The following is a 17,909-nucleotide window of genomic DNA, read 5'->3' as shown; positions in this document are numbered from 1 at the left end:
ATAATATATTATGAATAAAAGCCATTGAATTAATTAAATGCAACAAATAAAGTTAATCGAATTTTAACCTATTTAAAATCATGAAACGTTTATGGTTTAGTTGAGATGAATAAAACCAAGCTTAGATGTCCAAAAAATAATTGAATTAGTAAAAAATTTATAACCAGAAAAAAATAAAAATAAATTATCAAATAAATAATAATTAAATAGTAAAACTATATAACTTATAAATATTTATGTCTGTGCATGAGGACGGGAAAACCACCTAGTAAACAAATATTTGACATGCTAGCTAGGATATAACTAGTATCCATGTTATCATTCAACGTCCAATCTTCTATGTTGGGAGTAGTATTTGTAGGATATTTTCACTTAACTTCTAATGTTTGTGATAGTATTCTCTTAGTTGTTTACATGTACACATGAATGTAGTTTCAATTAATTAATGTCTTCAGGTAGGGTCCTTTTTCAGGTTTGTGAATCAATTTACTCCACGTGGTTAATATTGAGATCGAGATCATCATAAATGTAAAGACTGAGACCGTTTGATTTGATAAGAATTTACAACGAGTTGTTGTAAAGTTTGGAAGCATCGTTATCGCTCCGACACAATCATCTGATTGGAGAGTTCGAGAAACAGAATCAAAGACAAGTCAATGAAAAAGCATGAATCAGAACTCATGATGGAGCGTGAATGACTATCTTTTTCTAGACAAGAAAGAAAAAATCCTGACTAAATGTCCAGCCTACCACAAAAATGTTGGTCCCCCGATGTTTTAGCATGCAAAGCCAATTAATATCAACCGAAAGCGACCATATAGATTAATTAAGAAGAGCTAGAAATAATTGATGCAAGACAATAGTATGATGTTTGGGTGATGTAAGACGACGACTAATAATGTATAAATATACTTGTTTGGAAGTTTATATGCATGGCAGTGGCATGCTACCATACGTGTTGAATGGTCTTGTTTCCGTTGAAATAAGAAGGGTTTTGAAAAACAGTAATAACGTATAGGATCAAAGATAAATTACAACTTAATGGAAAGAACAACTTCACCAGTGTTAGTGGCTTAGTTGGTGGGTGTGCAAGATTATGAAGCAAAGATCTTATATTTCCATGGTAATAAAAAAACCTTGGGATTATTATTGGTTTTTGGTTAATCACCGAAATTTAATTTCTAAAATCTGCGAAAAGATTTAATTTCTACCGCAATTACTCTAATTATGGTTAAAACCCAATAATTCAAATCTTTTGGACCACCCAAAACGACACAGACGAGATTTAGGTCTTCAATTCTTTAACGTGAAACTAATGAGTCGTAATATTTTTGTAACATAGAAAAAAACATAGTGGGATGTTACAAGATTATTGAATGATAATTGCTAGACATTGTATACTTTTTTTACCGTAGTTTAAATCTGAGGCCAGCCAAATGTAATAGCCAAGAAAAATGGGAAACATCAGAGACATATCAAATCTCCTGAATACTCACTGCAGAGCACTGGATCGAAGTAAAAAGACTGTAGCAATTGTTTTCCTCCCATATTATCAATCCTCAAGCTCGATGATCTTGACCACAGATGCATCACCAACTTTCTGACACACCACTACTCTGTCGTGCGACTTGATCACTCCTGCTTGCTTCCCGTGGTCTAACGCAACCTTCAGGACTGACTCGTTCGTCGCGCTTGTTGATTCCGCCTTCAACATCAACATTTTTACATAATATGTTAAAATCTGAACCAAAAAAATTCGAACTAAAAAACTCTCCTAAAAGACTTGTTTGAGCCTCTGACATGGCTACTTGGTTCACAATTAGAACATCAAACTCTCAAAATTTATGCACAATTCACAGCGGATATCTTGGTCTTAAAGAGTAATATAAGTGAACCACATTTGAGATTGTTTGTTTATCCAATAGAAAGGAAGAGATAACATGCAAAAGAGAAGAAGATAAAACAAGACTTACAGGGTGACGAGGGTCAGCAAGCATGGGGAAGAGGCCCCTGACAATAAGTGACTGCCTAGCCTGATAAAGAGTCACACGGGTTACTAAACTTAAACCATCACTTGCATAAGATTTGTATGAAAGAAACCTCCCTAGCATATTCTAATATTACAATGTAAAACAATCACTGTCAACCATTGATACAAAGTACAACACGTTACACATTAGTAAGATAAAACTCACAAGCAATAGCTATGTATCGTGCCTCTTTGAAAACCAACAACATTTTAAGAGAATGGCATCGCTGTGGTTGTTAAACTTGAGAGATCAAGAGGGAAACATACCTCAAAGGCTCCACTGAAGCTCCATTTCAGCTGATTTGTCTTAACCCGTGGAATGACTACAGAAATAACCGGCATTGTTGGCCTGTATTTAGCAATCAACCTGCACGGAAACAAAAGAAATAACAATTCATTAGACAACTATAAATATAACAAACAGAAAAAAATAATTTAAAGAAAAAAGAATGATATGAACCTGGCTGCTCTTCCAGAAGAGGTAAAGCATATAATGACGGATGCCTTAACCTTGATTGCTGCCCTTACCTGATAAAGTGTTAATTAAGCTAAAATTAGGAACTGTGATGGTCTCAAAACCTGAAATCTAGTATTTACTTATGTCTCTGCAACACATCCTCAACACAGAAGACAAACTTACAGCTGAAGAAGCAATGGATTCGAGGTGAGACATCGGCTCTCCGACATACTTGACAGTCTTCTTGAAGTACAAATCTTGATTGAAAACCTTCTCTGCCTATGAAATGTTCAAAAAAAAAAAAAAAACTATGTAAGAGCAAAACGGATGAAGACACAAGCAACGTAATGTCATAAAGATTACCTCAGCACAGATCCTTCCGACAGTTGATATGGTCTCCACCGGGTACAGACCGCGAAGAGTCTCAGCACCGAGAAGAATTGCATCACTTCCTGCAGGACGAGTAAATTGGAAATTAAAAAAAAAACTATTAACTTCTGCTATAAAACGTTAGAAGCACCAAAAAAGAAGCATATTCAGAAGGTAAACAGACCATCTAAAACAGCATTAGCAACATCTGTTGCCTCTGCACGAGTTGGTCGCAAGTTGTCAGTCATACTATCAACAACACGAGTAAGAACGGCTGGCTTTCCTGCCATGTTGCACTTGTAAAGAGCCGCCTTTTGAAACAAAAACACCTGCACCAAGAACCCACCCACCAAGGTAAATTACAAAAGAGTATAAATAGAAGAAAAAAAGAAGCAATTTGAATGAGCAAACCAAGATACCTTCTCCGGGGGTAGATCAATACCCAAGTTCCCACGAGAAAGAATAATTCCATCAGCTTCTTGTAGAATCTCATCAAAGTGGTTTAGTCCCTACATTAAGTAAAACATCATCAGTAGGAAAAGTTGCAGTTACAGAAACATAGCTTAAAAGTCAATACTTACCTCAACGTTCTCAATCTTGGCAAATATTTGTGTTTGAGAGAGGTCACCCAGCTTTTTAAGCATCTCACGGGTCTGTGTTATGAAACAACAATTGGTTCTTATTGTTCAAAGAAAAGAAGTAACTGAAGGGTAACGTAAAAGTACAGACCTGGCGAACATCCTCTGCATGTCGACAGTAGGACAAAGAGAGAAAGTCGATTTTGTTTTGAACTCCCCATGTGCTTATAACCTAGATGACAACCAAATCAAAACAAAATGTCAGACACTTGAACTAAAAGCCACCAATCTGTGTAAAAAGGAACAAAAGCAACACTGGGTTAGAAGCAGCTAAGGACCTCTTTATCTTTCTCAGTAAGAGTTGGCATATCGATGTGAACTTGAGAGGCGTGCAAGGTGAACATAGAACCAGCGAGAGTAGCAGCATTCCTTGAAAGGCAAATGACATCATCTCCTTTAACTTCATCAACCTGCAGGTTCCGTTTGGTACGTTAGACTAAAAGCAAACTTCAACATATATAAACCACCAAATCTCACATTTCTAAGCTTCATAATTTTATTATTATACCTCGAGCCAAACTGAAGTTGTTTCACTACCAGTGAATAGGTACTGCCCAACAAAGATAGTGTCTCCTTTCTTCACCGCCTGAAAACCAACAAAACAAGTAAAAACTCATCACAGGGCTACTACACAAGCAAACACTAAACCATTGATTAGATTATATAACGAACCTTGGCAAGGCCATCAAAGTTAATGGGAAGGACTTCAGAAGAGGCTTCTCGGTCTTGATTAGGAGTCAAAGTAACAAGTCCATCAGCTTTAAGAGTAATAGCTTTCTCAGACTTGTTGATCACTTGAAGCTCAGGTCCCACTGTATCAAGCATAACCTAATCAACCAAACAAACAACTCTTAACTAAAAGCTTATGCAAAGATCAAAATCAAATGATTCACCAGAAGAGAGAGAGAACATACAGCACAAAGCTTCTTGGTGCTCTTAACAGCAATCTTCAGATTATCAAGCGTCTCTTGGTGATACTCAGCGTCTCCCCAAGAGAAATCGAATCTAGCCACTGCAGATTGCAAACTGTTAAAGTGAGAAAAAAAAAACACGAATCATGTTGGCAAAAACTGTGTCGGTATTATTACCAGACATGCCGGATTTGAGACAGCCGGAGAGTGTCTCGACGGATCGGGATTTGGGACCGAGAGTCCCGACGATCTTAGTTAACGCCGGAAAGAAGCTCTGAGGAGTATTATTACATCAAAATAGAGAGATTAGAAACACTCTTACGAACAAAATGAAACCTAAGAAAATCAGTGGATCGCTTACGGATTTGGATGGCTCGAGGATAGAAGCCATCCTGATCGGCTCCTCGAGAAGGAGATGGCTCGAATGCATCTTTGGTGAGGGGAGAGAGATCTCAGATGATCGACGGCGAGCGGAGAGATGGAAGGTGTGTGTCTGTGTGTGTGTGAGGTTTGGTTTGATTTAACTTTATGCGATTGAGATCGTCTGTCGAATCTTTCGTTGTTATTAAAAGAAAAGTAACAAAAGTCGTAGTTCGCTCCCTTCTTTTTTTTCTTTTAGATCCAGATATTTCAAATTTACTGCAAATGTACCCCTACTTTTATTTAGCGACTGTTTACCTTTTTTTTTTCTGTATCCTCTCAAATTACTATATGGGAGAATGTGTGTTGTTGATAGGTTACGATTTTTTAAGAGTTTTGTATGCTCTCTATTGATTACGATTTTGATTATAATGAGAACTAGATCTCGACCCACACCACCGTGCGAATAATTATTTTCATTTTATACATATAACTATTTGGTTTACATGATTAGTGGTATATAAATTTAATATTTACATATTATTAATAGTTTATTTTAATATTATCAAACACAACAGTCTTATAGTTTGCGTGCATATTTTTTTTTCAAATTATTAGTGATATCTCTATTATAAAATCTTGAGGTTCTAATTGGTGACCATAAATGAATATAAAGAATATGAAGGAAATGAATGAAAAAGAATAAAACAAAAGGAACCCCTATTCCTCTTCTAATTTGATAAGAAATAATTGTAGTCTATTATTCTTTAAATTTTAAAGAATGTTAAGGAATCATAAGGAACAAACATTCCTTGCAAATGATGTAAATTGTAAGGAATTCACCATTCCCGCTCATTCCCTTGGTCATCATTTAGGCATGTGTTATTTAAGACAAATTCCATTCAACTTAATATTAATTTAGATATTAATTTCCTCAAGAGTATACTTGTATTTTAGTTTTTTATAAGGTTTTGGTCATACATATATGTTGATAGGATTATTTGTATGATTTAAATCTTTGATTGAATAACCTAAATTAAGTATAATTTTCAAAACGTCTGCTTCATTTACATTATTAAACAAAAAATGGTATTGCATTGTGTTAGCTTTTGTCCTTTTAAACCTGCAGTTTCTCGTTGCCAATTTTTTTTTTTTTAGGTTTCTTGTGTTGTCTACTGTCGATTTAAATTTTTCTACTGTGAAACTCTTGAATTATTTACAATGAATTTTTTAGTGTTGAAACTTTTATTTGCAATTATTCATCTATCATACATCATGTTATATAATTAACACTTAAGTAATTTTAGTTATATCTATTTGATTTTTTTTGAATAATTTAAATATGTAAACAAAAAATCATTTAAGTTTTTTTTTAAATGGTCGTCTAAATAAATAAAAAATCACATATGAAATAAGTCATAATTTATGCTTTAATAGTATAGACTAAAGATAAACATTCCATTTAATTAATAAAATTCTCGAGGTTGATCATAATGTAAAGCAATGGGTCGTTAAATTAGTATACAATGATCGTAAACTCAGGTCATCGTGTGTGATTCATTAATGATGGCAAAACATGTTTGTTAAGTGAACCGATATTATAGGCTTTAGTTATAGACGTAAGTCGGAAAATATTAATATGAAATAATTAATACATGATTTTATAAGGCTCCATTTAAAAAAAAAATTATACATGAAATAAGTTTGTGACTTCTATTTTAATAAAATAGATTGTTGTGGTCAACGAAAATATATTTATATGAATGTGATAAACGAGGTCCGTTATTAAAGATTAGCCAGTTGTGTATATTCATAATTATTTTTCATTTATTATTTGACATGCTAACAACCATTTTTTCATTGGGGTCATTTTCACATGTCTTGATGTTTTAGATGGTTTTGTCAAAGTCTCTCTTTTGGATAGTGGATCGAGTTTGATGATTTAGTGACATGCAGATTTAGTAGAGTTAGAGTTTTCTCTATTCTAAAATATTTCGACAAAGGCTCTGTCAGCATTCTATCGTTTGAGATTAGTTGTGGGCCTTGTGGCTCTGTTATTATATCGTTTGAGGTTAGTTGCGGTTTTAACTTGCTCGGTAACTAAGATGAAGAACATCTACTCAACGATGGCGATTTAGAAGATACAGTAGTCAAGTGTTTTAAGGACGAGACGATACAGATCTTGATGATTCTCATGCGACTTTTCTAGGTTTAGGTCCAGATCCTTCGGAACACTGATGCACAATGGCGGAGGCACAAACAGACACAAAATGATGCTAGCTGTCAGATATGCAAAATTTATTTAAAATTATTTTATAAAATCATTTTTATATATTTTCAAATATAAACATTATACTCATTCAGCTTTCGTCTGAGCTTTTGAAAGTTTTTTGTTTGTCATCTGAAAATCATTATATTACTCAAGTTTGAGGTGGTTTAGGTAACTAAACCGAAATAAAACAGTCAACAAAACATAAATTCCTATGAAAAGCTTGAGCATTTCTTGCTAAGCGGTTAGCAGTTCAATTTTGCTCTCGCAGAATATAGTATATAGTGAAATCTTGAAATCTTCTCTTCAGTCCTAAATTAATATCTCCATTGGAAGCCCTTGTGATTCATAAGATGCAATTATTCGAATTTGAGTGACACAAAGTATCGCCTCCATACTTTTATATTATTATAGCCAAAACATTTTCTGAAATACAAAAGAACGATTGTAGATTTCTTCTAATTTCATTGCATGTTCTTAGCTAGGTGCAATATAGTTATATTCTTATTTGATATAGTGTGATGATATCCTGAGCTGAGTCTGGTTAGCCTTGAACAGGAAGAAGTGGGATGCTCTGCTCGTGCCTAAAGAAGTTCTCTGGATCAACCCTTGATTTGATCCTCACCAATCTGTCAAAATTGCCTTTGAAGTAGTTAGTTCCCCAGACTTGAGCATTTTTGAAGTTCGATTTCGTGTTTTTCATGTTCTGTCCCAGGTCTAGATCTCTGTAGTTGACATATGATTGTCTTGGATTGCTTGAGACATAAGGCATCATGTAACTGTACATATCTCTTATCCAGTTGATGTGCCTGCTCGGTCTCTTGTCGCTGTTTGGCCAAATGGTTACGTACAAGATCTTGAAGATGACACCTTTTCTATGTGGAAAAGGGATTTCAGACTCGTGGACTTCAGACATCCTTCCTCCGTAAGGACTCCATATCATTGATGGAGTGTCTTCTTTGAGCAACTTGCTGAACATCCCGATCAGCCCTGATTCGGGAATCGGGTTCTTCACGAAATCAGATTTGGCTTTAAAGTTGATCTTTGGGTTAGGCGACTTCCCTTGAAGCAAAATGCTAGTAGGCGTTTCGCTCGGGAATCCAGAAATGTAAACAGTGGATTCAATCCAGCTCATTTGGACACAATCACTCGATGTGAGACCTAGCTCCGGGAAACTCTTGTTCATAACTTTCATCAACATGCCTTTGTTTCCGAGAAACAAGGCATTGTATGACATGGTCACGGTCTTACTTCCGTTGTTTTCAGCTACGTTGAAGATCACTCGGATGAATAGCTCTTCAACAAGCTTGTCAGCGACCACTTGCCACTTTGAAAGAATCTTGTTACCCACGTCTTGTTCCAACGTTTTGGTAACGGTGAACACGGTTACAGTTTTGGGAACAGGAACAAGCTTGATCTTCCATGCTAGAATTGTCCCAAAACTGGCTCCTCCACCTCCTCTAATGGCCCAAAACATATCCTCACCCATCGAGCTTCTGTTGAGTAATTTACCCTTGGCATCAACAATACTTGCGTCTATCACGTTATCTCCACCGAGACCGTATTTTCTCATCATAGAACCGTATGCACCTCCTGTTATGTGCCCTCCTATGCCTAAGCTCGTACACAAACCCGCCGGAAACCCATGGACTTTGCTCTTCTCTGCAATCCTACAGGTAGCAAAACAGTTTCCTGATCAACTATACAATATCAAAGATATGAAATATTCTTCTTCTACTCTTTTTTCCCCTAAATTTCGTACATACCTGTAGTAAAGTTCCCCAACAGTAGCACCAGCTTGAACCCAAGCACTGTTGTCTCTTATATTAACGTTGATCTTTCTCAGCTTTGACAGATCCATCACTATAAACGGCTTTTCTATTTCTGAGACATAAGACAGACCCTCGTAGTCGTGACCACCACTTCTGACACGGATATGAACACCGAGTTTCTTGGAACATATGATGGATGCTTGGACGTGAGACTCGTCAGTCGGGTTGAATATGAAAACCGGTTTAGGCATTGATCTTGCCAAGAACCGAAGATTCTGAGCCGTAGATTCAAGAACTTCGTTAAACACAGAGACGTTTTTGCCAGGGGTAAAGAACGTTTGCTCGAGTGAGAAATCTACGTTTGTGTTTTTGTGGAGACAATTGATGAAGTCATCTTGTAGAGAGCCAGAGGTTGATGAAGTTGGAGTTATGGTGTAGGATGAAAAAAACAAGGCTAGAAAAGATATGCAAAAAATCATCCCTGCAGCCGTTCTAAGTATATCAAGAGAGAAGAGGCTTCAAGATATGTTTATTTCAAGAGAGAAGAAGCCATTATAAGTAAAATATTATATTCATATGTGCAAAACGAGATCCTTTAATTAATTGATGAGAGTATATCGTGCTTAGAGAATTGTGTGATTATTATAAGATTAGTCAGTTGTATATTATTCACAACTATTCTGTCTGAATTATGGGGCTGGCTGACAACTACTTTTTCATTGAGATATCCATTTCACACGTATTGAAAATATGGACGCGTTGAATTGTTTTGCCTATCTGGTTTAAACAAATTTTATAAATACAAGTTTTTGATTTCTTATCGTCTAAAGTTTTATTTAAAACTAAGAGTTGATCCGCCATGTGGGCGGGTGAGTCTAAAATAAAACTATTTAATACATTAATATATTTTAATTTTATAAAATATTTAAAAATAATAAATATGTTTCTTAAATTATATTGTAAATTTTATTAAAATTTGTTAGTTTGAGTTGAAAGAACCACTAACGGATTTTTAGTGTACATAAAATTATTAAATAAATCAAAATTAAGAAAAATGTAATGATTTATATTTTGATTTTTGATTTTTATTTCACTTTAATATAGTTGAATAAAATCTAAAAAAAAACTGATACATTTTTCTAAGAGTTTCAAATTTTAATATTTTACATAAATTAATTTCACACGATATTATTAATCCATTTCCAAAATAAATAAATTGAAAATATAATTTAATGTAATAAAATTATATAAAATATATATATTAAAGTACTATATAAATTGCTTCAATAATGTCATAGATAATAATTAATATATGTTATTTAACAACAAATAAAGTTTTATAATATATGTTTGTTTCATTTTATATTTGATTTTTAACTTATATTGAAATTTTATTTAATTTTTAGGATTTTATTAATTATATTTTGTAAATTATTTCAGCATTTATTGAACTTTTTTTTATAACAAAATTATTTATTGGAAATTTTGCTCTTGTTAATTGATAATTTTTTTTTACAGAATATGATGTATATGATTAAAGGAAATGAATATGAGATATGCATAGCTGATTTCTAAGGAAGCAATTTACCAAGTATGTCCCAGCTACCAACAACCTAACGTCATTTCCCAAAGTCAATGACTTTTGGGTCTCTCTAATGTGGGCCTGGATATTTTAACACCCGAAAACTCGAACACGAACCGACGCAAAAATATTCTATCCGGAACCGAACCGAAAATTTACAAGTACCTTTTGGATCTAAATTTCTTTTACCCGAAAGAACCGAAACCGAAAAAACCAGAACTGAAAGGAACCGATCCGAATAGACCCGACCCGATAAGAACGGATTTGTACCGACTTAAAAACATGTATTTAAAACTATAATTTTTTGTGTTCTATTTTATATATATTATTTTATAATTTAGTTGAAATATCTTTAGTTAACAACATTTGTTATTTTTTATAACATTTTCAAGTAATATGAAGCTTTAAAATATAAAATATAGAGTTTAAAAATATTTTATTTTAATTATTAATAATTTTATTTAAGTTATTTTGTAAAATTTTAAATATATATGACAAATATCGACTAAATTTAATGAAATTGAGTATATCATGTCCTTTTAGAATCCTAAATACCCGAACTAGATTCGATATGGACCCAAAAAATTATGGATATTTTATGCGTATTTTAATTATAGATTCAAACCGAAAAATTATAAGTACCTAATGGATCTAAATATTTAGTACCGGACTGAAACGCCCAGGCCTACTCTAATGTGCACAGGCCCTAGGTGTTTGCATAAAACAAGCTGAACTGTACATGTTCAGAGAAAGTCGCGCAAAGTTTTGGTGTATACAAAAGACGTAGTGGGAATATTGGTATCTGACTGAAATGGCACTTATCAATCAATTAACAAAATGTCAAAACACATAAAAAGAGTAACCCAAAGTAGTCAACAATTCGAAACAAACATATTCCGACAAACAAAAACGACTCCGATGTTTTATTCCATTACAGATCCGATATATAATCTGAAAGCTTCACGAAAATTCAAAACACAGAAGAAAATTCAACACAAAGAGAACAAAAGTCTTAAGACAAAACGGAATCAAAGAGCTTTAAGCATATCCTCAGCACTAGAGTTGGTGAAAGCACCTCCTTCCTCAAGATTCAGCACCTTCACAACACCATCCTCCGCCAGAATCGCGTACCTCCTCGACCTAACTCCGAGCCCCACAGGCTTATCCCTCAAATCCAACTCCACGCCAAGCTTCCCAGTAAACTCTCCGTTCCCATCCGACAACAGCATCACCTCGTCGCTGATCCCGAGGTCCTTCCTCCACGCCTCCATCACGAACGCGTCGTTCACTGAGACGCACGCGATGACGTCCACGCCTTTGGATCTGAGCTCTCCGGCCTTGGAGACGAATCCCGGGACGTGTTTCTGCGAGCAGGTGGGAGTGAAGGCGCCGGGGACGGCGAAGAGGATGGTTTTCTTACCGGCGGTTAGGGAGGAGACGGTGACTGTTTTGACGTCGTTGGTGGCGGGGTCGAGGTAGGAGAGGGTGGAGTCGGGGAGTTTGTCTCCGACAGAGATGGAGGCGGAGATGGTTGTTGCTGAGAAGGATCTGACGGCGGAGATGGAGGTGCGGCGGGTGGGGGATTTGAGGGAGAGGTTTGGAGCGAGGGAGCGGGAGAAGGAGATTGGGGCGGTGAAGGCGGAGGTTGGGGAGAGTAGCGGTTTGGCGACGGAGATGGCGGAGGAAGAGAGGAGTCTGGAGACGGAAAGAGAAGTCGCCATGGTTTGATAGATAAGTGTGTTTAGTGGTTCAAATGTAATGTTGTGTGTGTTTGGTCTGTGAGTGACTCAGGATTGTGACTTTTCGGGATGATGAGTAGACAAGGAAGGATGTGGAACCTAGAAGGCTCCGTCGTTATTGGGCCTAATGTTCTTAAATGGGCCTGTATCCTTATTAGCTTTAGATTTTTTCTTTTCTATAAAATTAAGATCGAAGACTTTTTTGTTGAGCAGGTGCCAAAAATTTATGACCAAATGTTAGAGCATCTCCAACCCTACTCCATATTTTACTCCAAAATGGAAAAAATGGAGTGGGAAATGGAGTGATGAACAAAAAATAAAAGCATTATTCTATAAATGGAGTAATCCTTTTATTTTTTGTTCATTACTCCATTTCTCACTTCATTTTTTCAATTTTGGAGTAAAATATGGAGTGGGGTTGGAGATGCCCTTACTGCAGTTAAGTGCAGTAGAGTTTAAGTTAGAGCATCTCCAAAACCCTTTTTTTTTTAAGGCTTCGCAAAATCTTAAATAAAAGGTACTAGAACCTGACCCGCGCGCCAGTGCGGGTTTGAATTTTCGGTTTTTGGTTATATATTTAACTAAAGATGTATTTGTAATATTTGATGTATTATATTCACCAAGTAAATAATTTTTTTGGCATCTTAAACCATCTATTTATGACGAATATTCGATATCGTATAAAAAATTGAACAAATAGACGTAATTAGAGAATTGTAAACGATGTATACAAACAATGATTATTAATGTAAAATATGAAGAAATCAATACTATTAAAAGGGAAGGATTCTAAAAAAATCTACCTATAAAAGTTGTTTGGACCCTTTCATTTAACTTATTATTTTTTGGTCTTACCTTAAATTTATACTAACAATATGTTACCATATATTTCTCTAACAATAATTTAGTCAATTCTTTTATTTATTTAAATCTCACTCCTAAATCCTAATCATTACTATTACTATATTTATCATTTTGATTTTTAATCGTAAAAGCATTGAAACTAATATTTTATATTATCACTTTTATCATATAATATATGATTTAAAGCAAGATAAATTACAAGACATATATGTGTACATTCTAACTTCATCTTTCTTTTATAATAAAGTAATCATATCATATATAAACTTTCCCACTAAAATCACATATCATATACTAAACTTTCAACCGTCTATAGTTTGATAATATTTTCATATTTAAAAATGATTTTTCTGAATATTTATGTTACCTTCACAAAAATGAAGAAATTCATTGGTTCTATTAAAGCTAACCTGACTTCACGATATCAGTATTGATTATTCAAGATTTTGAAAATTATTTATTTAGATATTATACTTTTATATACTTTTCACTTAAAACAAATCAAAACTATTAAAAAGGAAAGAGTTTTTAAAAATCTAATATAAAAAAGTTGTTGGAGTTATGTATAACTATTTATTATTTTTCTTATAATACATTAATCATTCTAAACATACAATATTTTAAATATTTTAAAACAGATCTTAATATTATTTCTTATGATACCTTTACACAGAAAAATATTTCATCAACCATGTTTTTGTACAATAACGTTAAAAATCTATATCAAAAGGTTGTTGGACCTGATATGGACGTAATGGGTCCACATCTGTTCGGGTATTTAAGATCCTAAAAAAATTTGAAATATATGAAAAATCTGAAAAATATCCAAAACACGAAAAGTATTTGAAACTCCAAACAAATACAAAAAAAATTCAAATACCTAAAAATTTAAAATATTATTCAAAATCTGACACGATGAACTGAAAAATACCCAAAATTTTATCCAAATACCCAATTTTTTTTTAATTTGAAAAATTTACCTGAAATCAAAACTCTAATCGTAAACCAAAAACTTAAAAACAATATCCATAATACCGGAAACCTATTCGGAATATCCAAATATACCTAATAAACACATATTTATGATCGGGTCTAGGGTAGGACCCAGACTCAAACAAAGACCTGCGGGTCAAAAAAAATTCAATAGGTTATCTTCTCTGGACCTGAACTAAACCTATAATTTTGGGTCTGTTCGGTTTGTTTTTTGATCCGTATATAATTCTCATGTCGAAAAGAAACTTACGTAAAAGTGTACATATAAAATCTCAAACAAACTAATTTGTATATTATATAGCTGTTAAAAATTATGTTTTTCCATATAATAAAATTTTGTATTATAATATAATCCAACAACCCCGCGCTTTCCAAGCGCGGGTCAAAATCTAGTATTATATTATGACTTAATATGACATAAAAGATTATAAATTAATTATACATGTTTAAAGAAAATACAATGATTTTTAAACTTATATGAAAAATTTAACATATAAAAAAGGGCGATGAATTAGTCATCAAATTGTAAATAATTTCATAATTTTATTAATAATAAATTATTTATAGTCTTTGTTTTGTGTCAAGATAATTATTAAATGATACGTTAGAAGACCATATTATGAAAGCCCATGTTGTAACCGTTTTTTTCGGAAAGTATAACACAAAAAATTGTCTTTAACTCTTTGTTTTGTTTAAGTTCTGTGTCGGTAAAAGATAAAAAAAAACCTCTATCTTTTTCAATGTTCAATTTGAAGCTTATTATGCGAAAAGCATACGAAAATATAGGCAACTGGTTGGAATCTCTATATCTTTATATTCTTACAAATTTTAAATTTATTGTTTCCTCTTCTGCAAGCAAATCAATTACCGAAGTAATAGATCAATTGGTTGAAATCAAATATATTCTTATAATTACTGTAATTATGGTTACAGTTTCTATATTTAATAAGTACGTTAAAGATACGACACTAAAGATATTATGTTTTGATTAATAGAAGATATTTTATTTTGAGTTTGCATTTATTGATTTGTTTTTTATAAAGTTTAGAAAATCAATAGATGGTTTGAATATTGTATATCGATCGGTGCATGATGTAAGTTGACTATATAAAATTTGAGCATGATCATTTCAAACTAAAGTATAGGTAGGTTATATGCATTTGTTATATTGTAGTTAATATATTTTAAATATTATATACGTCAAGTGATTCACGTTTTCGTAAAAATAAACTTCAAGTTCATTATTGGGTTGTACTCGTCCGTAATAAGCTACGTTAAATATGATGTATTTTTTTGTTCATTTAATGACATTAAGTTTAAATTTGATTAAGAAAAAACCATTAATTTAACTGAAAAAGACAAGCATTAAAATATGTGGGTTTATTTAATGACATTAAATTTAAATTTGATTTTGAAAAACTCATTAATTTAACTGAAAAAGACAAGCATTAAAATATATAGTTTAATTTAATTCTCAGTGGCATGGAAGTGTAAATAAATTAGAAAACTTAGGGGTATTTTTAATGGGTACTTCTCTTTTAATAATATAGATGATGGTGTTTTTCTCCAAAATCAACACTTTATATTAAGCTTTATTTTTTTAATATTTTACATAATAGTCCATCATATTTAATAAAACTCAACCAAAAGCATAAATCTTTTATAATAACCATAAAATATACAACAAAAGTATTATAAACAAAAAATAATTAATTAAATATTATATTGTAGTAAAATATTGTATGTAAATAAAAACATACAAAATAATTCATTAAATTTAACTAAATTATATAATATTTCATTATAATTTACCCCTACTATAATCCTACTTATGATCAATTAAGAAATTTTCAAGTGTAAATGAGTTTTCTTCGACTACGAGTTAAAAAGTTTTGTATACGATCATTTTTATTTATTTCCATTTCAACTCGATCTTGCATTTCTAATGTTCATTTCCAATAATCATGTTATGCATAATAATGCACGTTGTTATTATATCATGTAGTAACATTATTTAATCTTTGTATGATATTTGTTGTAGTATTAATTAAATATTTTTGTATTAAAAAGATTAAACAAAAAAGTTATTAACATTATTTGAAAGTTACACAAGTAAAAGAACTAGAAAAGTAAGAAACCTTAAATATAAAGTTTTGTACAGTTAAACCTTCTATTATCAAATTTAAAGTTTTGAAGTTGTTTCTAGAGTGGTCAGACCCTTATAAATCAAGTTAAGTTAAAAGAAAATAACTTAATAAAATATTCTTTAAACAAATATATAACTGTTATAGTTATTTTCAATTTTACGATCAAAAAGAAAAAAAATCTATAGTGTTTTTCTCAATACTCATCTATCCACAAATATTCGTGTTATCTTAATTTCTAAATCACAAACCCTAATCTACACTATTTCTCTAAAAAATAAAAACATTCCAAAATATCAGTTTTTAAGAAAATTATTTCAAAATACAACATGTTCATGAAAAACTCAGAAATAATACCCATCTGTCCACAAACATTCTTGTTATCCTAATTTCTAAATCACAAACCCTACTATTTCTCTAAAAAAAATGAAAACTTTCCAAAAAGAGGAGTTTTAAATAAAATTATTTTAAAATACAAACTATTGATGAAAAAACTCAGAAAAAATACTCAACTATCCACAAATATTCTTGTTATCCTAATTTATAAATCACAAACTCTAATCTACAATATTTCTCTAAAAATGAAAACTTTTCAAAAATAGCAGTTTTTAAGAAAATTACTTAAAAATACAGCCTATTGATGAAAAACTCATAAAGAATACTCATCTATCTACAAATATTCTTGTTATCCTAATTTCTAAATCAAAAACCCAAATCTATAATATTTCTCTAAAAATGAAAACTTTCCAAACATAGTAGTTTTGAAGAAAATTATTTAAAAATACAACATATTCATGAAAAACTCAGAAAGAATACTCATCAAACAACAAATATTCTTGTTATCCTAATTTCTAAGTCACAAACCCTTATCTACAGTATTTCTCTAAAAAATGAAAATTTTCCAAAAATAACAGTTTTTATGAAAATTATTTAAAATACAACATATTCATGAAAAACCAATGTTTTTAAACCCGACCCGGACATTGAACCGGACGACTTACCGGGTCGATGGGTCACTGGGTCGACTACGGGTAAACCGCGGGTTAATAAATGAATTAGTTTTATTATATAATAATATATTAGCTATGAAAATAAATATATAAAAAAACTAAAGTTTAATATTTTCTAAATGTTTTTTAAAACATTAAATAATAGTTTGGATATGTATATACTTTATGTTTAAAAAGTATTTAACAAATACTTAACTTTAGTTTTTATTTTCTTATTTCATTTGACATGCAAAATATAAAAAAATAGTTTAGACTATTTAAAATTTTCTGTAACAAAGTAAGAGTTATGACATCTAAAAAAATCAAGATATAAAACTCACAAATATTTAAATATCTAATTTGAATAATAAATTAACTTCAAATTCAAAATAAACTAAGAGTAAAAGATCATTGTATTAAATTGTCAATAACAGAAATAAACTAACACCAAATCACATCAACTAATTTTGGTTTTCTCCATCATCGTTCACTTCATTTTTTTAGGTGGCATAGTGAAAAATCTTCATCAAAATCTAAAAATTACAAATATAAAATTGAAAAGGGAAAACCTAACCTTTTTTTTGTCAGCACCTAACTTTTTAATTGAAAACTTGGAATATAAAACATAATCTAAAAACTAAAAAATGAGTAAAAGTTATTTATTGGTTCAACCGGGGGTTCAACCGATATCGGATTCCGGGGTTTAATGGGTTTTTGAGGATTTTTACGGGTTTTTGCGGATTTTTAAATATTGGGTTTTTTATAAAACCCAAACCGGATTTTTTCTGGATCG

General features: G+C 31.9%; 3 protein-coding genes across 3 annotated transcripts; all 3 read right to left on the bottom strand.

The window, feature by feature from the left end:
• Positions 1-1,307: 1,307 nt before the first annotated feature.
• Positions 1,308-5,026, bottom strand: LOC103841229 (pyruvate kinase 1, cytosolic). Its single transcript, XM_009117749.3, has 16 exons — positions 4,766-5,026; positions 4,582-4,678; positions 4,408-4,505; positions 4,166-4,321; positions 4,002-4,079; positions 3,772-3,903; positions 3,585-3,665; positions 3,437-3,508; positions 3,275-3,364; positions 3,040-3,184; positions 2,850-2,938; positions 2,670-2,765; positions 2,490-2,557; positions 2,297-2,396; positions 1,974-2,033; positions 1,308-1,705 (listed from the first exon to the last, which is right to left on the bottom strand). Exons 1-16 carry the CDS (start codon positions 4,832-4,834, stop codon positions 1,553-1,555), a joined length of 1,584 nt encoding a protein of 527 aa, XP_009115997.1. The 5' UTR covers positions 4,835-5,026; the 3' UTR covers positions 1,308-1,552.
• Positions 5,027-5,713: 687 nt separating this feature from the next.
• LOC103841228 (berberine bridge enzyme-like 26) lies at positions 5,714-10,019 on the bottom strand. Its single transcript, XM_009117748.2, has 2 exons — positions 8,800-10,019; positions 5,714-8,703 (listed from the first exon to the last, which is right to left on the bottom strand). Exons 1-2 carry the CDS (start codon positions 9,282-9,284, stop codon positions 7,578-7,580), a joined length of 1,611 nt encoding a protein of 536 aa, XP_009115996.2. The 5' UTR covers positions 9,285-10,019; the 3' UTR covers positions 5,714-7,577.
• A 1,171-nt stretch (positions 10,020-11,190) lies between these two features.
• LOC103842281 (peroxiredoxin-2E, chloroplastic) lies at positions 11,191-12,194 on the bottom strand. Its single transcript, XM_009118904.3, has one exon. It carries the CDS (start codon positions 12,106-12,108, stop codon positions 11,416-11,418), a length of 693 nt encoding a protein of 230 aa, XP_009117152.2. The 5' UTR covers positions 12,109-12,194; the 3' UTR covers positions 11,191-11,415.
• Positions 12,195-17,909: the final 5,715 nt, after the last annotated feature.

The sequence above is a fragment of the Brassica rapa genome, chromosome A09, assembly GCF_000309985.2.
Source record: "Brassica rapa cultivar Chiifu-401-42 chromosome A09, CAAS_Brap_v3.01, whole genome shotgun sequence".
Classification (NCBI taxonomy): domain Eukaryota; kingdom Viridiplantae; phylum Streptophyta; class Magnoliopsida; order Brassicales; family Brassicaceae; genus Brassica; species Brassica rapa.
The sequence above is the reverse complement of the archived record's forward strand: the minus strand, read 5'-3'. Positions and strand labels throughout refer to the sequence as shown.